The sequence below is a fragment of the Lethenteron reissneri genome, chromosome 22, assembly GCF_015708825.2.
Source record: "Lethenteron reissneri isolate LAM-NWPU_2019-01 chromosome 22, ASM1570882v1, whole genome shotgun sequence".
In the NCBI taxonomy this organism is placed as follows: domain Eukaryota; kingdom Metazoa; phylum Chordata; class Hyperoartia; order Petromyzontiformes; family Petromyzontidae; genus Lethenteron; species Lethenteron reissneri.
In genome coordinates this window covers 8,039,678-8,045,284 of record NC_083800.1, presented here as the reverse complement: position 1 = coordinate 8,045,284, position 5,607 = coordinate 8,039,678, and the positions used below count along the sequence as shown (strand labels likewise).

At 48.2% G+C, this 5,607-nt stretch overlaps 1 protein-coding gene across 1 annotated transcript in view; it reads right to left on the bottom strand.

Annotated features, from left to right (window-relative positions):
• Window positions 1-332: 332 nt before the first annotated feature.
• The window catches only part of LOC133345593 (cone cGMP-specific 3',5'-cyclic phosphodiesterase subunit alpha'-like), a 38,820-nt gene continuing 33,545 nt past the window's right edge, over window positions 333-5,607 (bottom strand). Inside the window, exon 22 of the mRNA XM_061556501.1 lies at window positions 333-3,749. Within this exon, the coding sequence (XP_061412485.1) occupies window positions 3,685-3,749 (65 nt within the window). The 3' untranslated portion in view covers window positions 333-3,684. The remainder of the gene's footprint in view (window positions 3,750-5,607) is intronic.

Genomic DNA, 5,607 nt, shown 5'->3' with positions numbered 1-5,607 from the left:
GCACCGTATATCCAAGTCTGTTCGCCAATAACACTGTGGGCCTCCCCCCCACCTCCCACTGCCGAATGTGGTGTGATGCAAGCACCTGCCCTCCACAGGCTCAACTCTGCTTCTCACATTCGTTCATTGGGCCACCATTTAGCCAAGTGCCCGTTTTAAGAGCTGTGTTCGTCACCGAGTGGACGCAAACTGTGGAGGTTACGGAGGCCAATTGGCTCCTCCCTCCTCAACCAGTATATATACAAGGTCGGATCTCTTGGAATTTGTCCCGCCCTCTCTATGCCCCGCCCTCGCTATGCCCCGCCCTCTCTATGCCCCGCCCTCTCTATGCCCCGCCCTTTAAAGTGGTAAGAGTTTCATTCATGGGCGGTTCGTGGTTGCAGAGATATAGCGATTTCAAATCGGGTCCCTCCTTTTAAAAACCCTGTATTATCAAAGCATGTTTGTTTGTATGTTCACCGCAAATACGTGTGGTTGATGCTCGACTTGATTCCTTGCGAAAGGTATCTCTTTGTTGTTTGAACACCTTAACACCTGTTGTATTACCAGTAAGGGTAAAACCTATTCATATTTTTTTTCACAATAGTGAACTAAGCAGTGCGCACGATACGGCGGCGATGATGGCGACTTGCAGCCACGTCAACGGTGTCGGTGCAGCTTTGCGTCCCAGTGGCTCGGGTCGGAGCCAGCGCAATCGTCGGTGTGCAGCAGAGTTTGGGCCAATCCGATCCACGCCGGTATCAGAGGAGGTATGTCTATCCTATGTTCTCCTTCTGGGAAAGAATATCCATTTCCCTTAGGCAGACAATATTCAGGAATATAGGTTGCCCTTCCAAGTGTGTGTAGCCCCCCCCCCCTTATGTTTTGTTACAAAATAATCTTTCTGTGCACGTAACATGAATAATTTTTTGGACTAAAACCTTCGTTTTAAGACCACTTTCCCAATGCGTGAAAGTCACTCGGTTTTCTTTCAGTATGGTTTTACTTTCTCATGCCATCTGTTTGGTCCTAGCCTTGTCGAACCAATGTAACACATGACACTAACCCCAACACCCAGTTGTAAGCATGGTATAATAATCGTTGCACATTACAAATGTGGCATTTAATTCCAGCCTTTCAAACAGGCTCTCGATGTGAAATGCAGCTCTTGTTACAGCCGTCACAAAGTGTTCCGTATCGCATGGCACCCACAGAGTATTCGAGCGTAAACTGATTTGCGTTTTCATTTCCAACGATGTGAACCTCAACCGAACACAGCCTCTTGAAACCCTTTACATAACGCGTACACGTTTATCGCATGTGACATGCGATGAATTGCGATGGAAGTGACAGGCCGATTTCGAAAAGTGCATCCCCTGCTCTGCTCGCGTGAGCCCGTGTCTCTCGACATGCCCAAAGCGCTGCTGCGGGAATTATAGCATCCTAAAAAAAAAGCAACCTTTGGCTATTTTGTTTCCCCTAAAGTTCCAACTGCCGCATTTCAATCGTTCAGACGTGTAGTCCTGAATCAGCACCCCCAGAAGCAGCAAACTTGTAGTCGATTCTAACACACGCACACACCTAATCAAAACAACAATACAAAAACCCAGCCGATTTTTAGATGCAGTTGCAAGTAAACCGAAACCTGTGCCTCACGCAATAAACAAAGGGAATACAAAATCCACGTGGCTTTATAAGGGGTGTGGTGGGTGTTCGGGATTGTTACCTGGTACATACATTTGGGAAGCGTAACTCTTTTTACGTGAGATTTCATCGCAGTGGTTTTCAGATCTCGGTCAGCAGGGATCGTGGAACCAGAACCAGAGGCCGACCCGAGAATCTCCCCATGGGGGCAGCCCCAACGTTTCTCGCTCTTTGAATAGGGCCCTACATTAATAATGCTAATAATGTATTGTATTCTCTAGCGAATATCGGTAGAATTAAAAAATATTGGGGTCTCAAGGGGGTGGCGAAGGGGGGGGGGGTGCACTCTCGTCCCCACCCTCCCCGCTGCCACCCCAACCCCTGGATCCATCACTGACTAGAACAGGCAATTAAGACAGCACACTTTGCAGGGTTCGCGCAAGACTGTGTTTACGCCAAATCAGTTTGGTTTTGTTTAGTCCGGGACGCATGGAGGATTGCTCTATTCTCCGGGGAACTGGAGTGTCTGTGACCAAAAGTATTTTTTTCAACTTTATCTCAAAAGTGTTGTTCCTAAAGGCGGTGAGTGTCGATGGTTCACTTCTCACTCGGTGGAGAAATGCCTGAGATGCATCGCCTTCGGAGGTTTGCCTCACCGCTGGTCATGGGATATTCTGGAAGAAGTTTTCTCCAACAACGTATGATGAACTTCTTTTGCACAGTACGTAGCCAACCGTACTCATCGACGCCATGAGACATGACTAGGGTTTTTTTTAGCACGGCTGTCTTCGATGCGTTTGACGGTCGTACCGCGCGTCGTTCCGCACAATTTCTGACTTTTTACTCCACGTGCAGGGAGCTTCCTCTGGAACTAAATGGCGCAGACCGCATTCTTCCTGAATTAACTAAAGATAACATCGGACAACCGACATCAAACGGAGGAAGACCCTAATACATGCTTTATCCCTATAAAAGCACTCCCATAAATGTCCTGCTGTCGGTGAATGTGCACTTTCTATGCTTCTGTTTTTTTTATTCATTGAGCATCTGTGGGTGGCCACCATTGCCGCAAGCTTAGAATCGCATTTTATTTTAGTATTTCAAACTTCAATTTGTGACCCGTTAAACAAGATTGACTTGATTTATCGGAGAGCGGATGATAACGTACATATGTGCCTCCGCAGCTGCTGTTACTTCATTGCTGATGTGTATTAAGTCAGGCAGCGGTAAGACATCCTTTCCTTACCGACGGCGGAACAAGGTCTTTTCAAATCACCTTCGGCGTGCCACAGATCAGGCTCGGAATGAACGCATTACCTGTGCCCAGAGCTACCTATACCTATGAAGTATGTGCATTAAACTTTTTTCACGGTGCGTGCTAATCGGTGGTGCGGGGGAAGGACAACAAACTGAACATGAAAAGGAGTTTTAAAGAAATGAGATTTCAATCTAGATTTAATAGACCATGGTTCCAGCGGCTTCCTAATAACGGAAGGAAGAACGTTCCAGACGCTCCGCAGAAGCGCATCTGAAAGCGTGCGGTGCTGTGACCGTCTTTGTTTGACGAGCCAACAGCCGCTGCGAGGATGACCGGAAGTTTGCGTGACGGTTTATGTTCGCTGACGAGATCGGCAAGGTTTCGTGGCTCATTTGTGGCAAGCACTAATGTGTGTAAGTAGTGCGACCTTATAATTTATTCGTTCAAGACTATGGGTGACCTACGCGCGTGAAACTTAGGAACACAGTTGTTGTTGCCGGGTTGAAGGTGTTCCCCTCTGGTCCGCGATTTTAGTGCTGCTAAGATGCCCTCATTGACGCGAACGAATATTTGTTTGCGGGCCGTTTTGAAGCGGTAGGCTTCATGTGGCCGCGGGCAGTATGACGTGAAGTCATGGGTCGTAGTTGGTCTATTGGGCTGTAGTTTCCCCACCCCTGAAGCAGCAAAGGTTTACGGGAGGTTGTTTCTGCAGCCGCAGAGTGTGAAGCACACACACACACACACTGCTGCAGGTTTAGGGGATTCAGTTCGTTGCAGGTTGGCGGCGAGACGCCCCGGCGGTTTCACACGATCACGCAACTCTTCGACTTGGGGGGTTCTTCGCAGCCGCCGTTGGTCACCGCTTTGCCTGATAAAACAAAAGTGCGGAACAACGGTTCGTAAGAAAATAACCATTGGAACCAGGGTTGCGATTTCCGCACCAATTTCCGCAAACATGCTGTTTTCGACCGCATTTTGCGGTAGTTTCTGTGACCCTCTTCCGCACAAATTTCCGCAATTTGCGGTGATTCCTGTGAAGACTTCCGCAAATCGTGACTTCGATTCCCGCCTTTCTCGGTGCCGTACTCGCGCGGTTGGCGCACATATCTTGCGTATGCCCATTTGGCTCTGCTGACTTCTGGAAAAAACGATATGTATATATGAACTATGGATTCCTGCATTCAGACAGCGTTGTTGGTGCGCACGAACTGTGAAAAAATCAATGAGAGCCGCGAGCTCTTGTGCGTCGAAGTACTTGTCGATGCCGTCGATGAAGCACACTTGCCACAAGTACACGACGCCACCGTTGACATGTTTGTCGCCGATAGGAATCCCTACGGTTGCATCTTTCCGGATCGACGCAACCCCCGGCGCTGTGCTCAGGCCCTTTTGCCCAGCCCCATGATGTCTCCTAGCGTCTGCCATTCGGAGCCCTCGCAGTACTCGTAGCGACAAAGGAAAAACAAAAAACTGTAGCATTTTCTTTATTCATATTCTGTCGATATGCAAAACTATTCATCGTCGCTCAGATTGCAGCGCGTTGGGAAATCCACTGGTAATTTTGGCCAAGCGCTCAGATACCCACGCTGTTTTCGATACGCTCAGATACACACGCGTTTCCGCTCAGGTAATATCCTCGTCCAGCGTACGCTCATTTGCCTCTGTCGTAGCTACTTTATACCTCCTGCGAATATATACACTTTACTGCTAACGATTAAAACTTTGGCGCACAGGTCGGTCGGCTGTGAGAGGGCTTTCTCTCTGCAAAACAACATCATGCCTGAGGAGTGGTTGCTCCTCTCGTGCAAGCAGTTGAACGCGCTTATAGTTTGCGCCTGCGACAAGCCAAAACTCAGCATCTTTCACGCCGAAGACGACATGAAGCGCTGGAAGAATGCGAAGAAGTGAAAGTACATGTGCTCGTAATCACGGCTCCGCATTTGAATAAAGTATGTGGTTCTTGTGCGGAAATGCGGAAATCATATATTCATTCAAATCAGTAACTCAAAGCCCTACGTGATGCTGGGCCTTGCATGTATCCTTTCCAATAGAACGCATTAACGTGTTGTTAAAAGCGCGCGGTCATAGGAGTAGTCTTTCCACCGTTTGCGGTTGACTTTAGCAAAAATGCGGGAAAATTTGAACCCTCCTTCCGCATTTTCCATGCGGAAATCGCAACCCTGATTGGAACCTCATTTGCCAGTAAAAAATATGATAATTGGTTTTTTACCCTTCTATCTGGCAACAAAACTGACACCTTTTTTTACAAGGAGTCATGTTTACATAGACCACAATACCTGCAGTCATAATGCAAACAAAACCATAACTCTGATAATGTGCACTGTCCTTGAAGTTGATTGGTCCACACCCGAGACAGCTTTCCTTAGAGCCTAGTCTCTTTTGGCGTCATCTAGTCCAACCCATGTGGTCGTTGAGCGTGATAGGACCTGACAGGAATGAATCCCCTATTCCAGTGTTCTTCATTGCAAGGCCCACTGGTGACCCCTGGTGACCCCTGGTGGTCTTCCTGCGCCCCCCCCCCGATAATTAAATACACAAACGTGAAAAACACCACATCATCGTGCTGCTTTCAAACCCAATTGTTTCAAATGTTTGGCAGCCCTCACGCTGATGTCTTACCGGCAAAAGCGCCTGCACCCACCCCCACCTGCCGCTGAAAATGAGTGAAGACCGCTGCCCTATCTCGACCGCCCCTTCCAGCAATA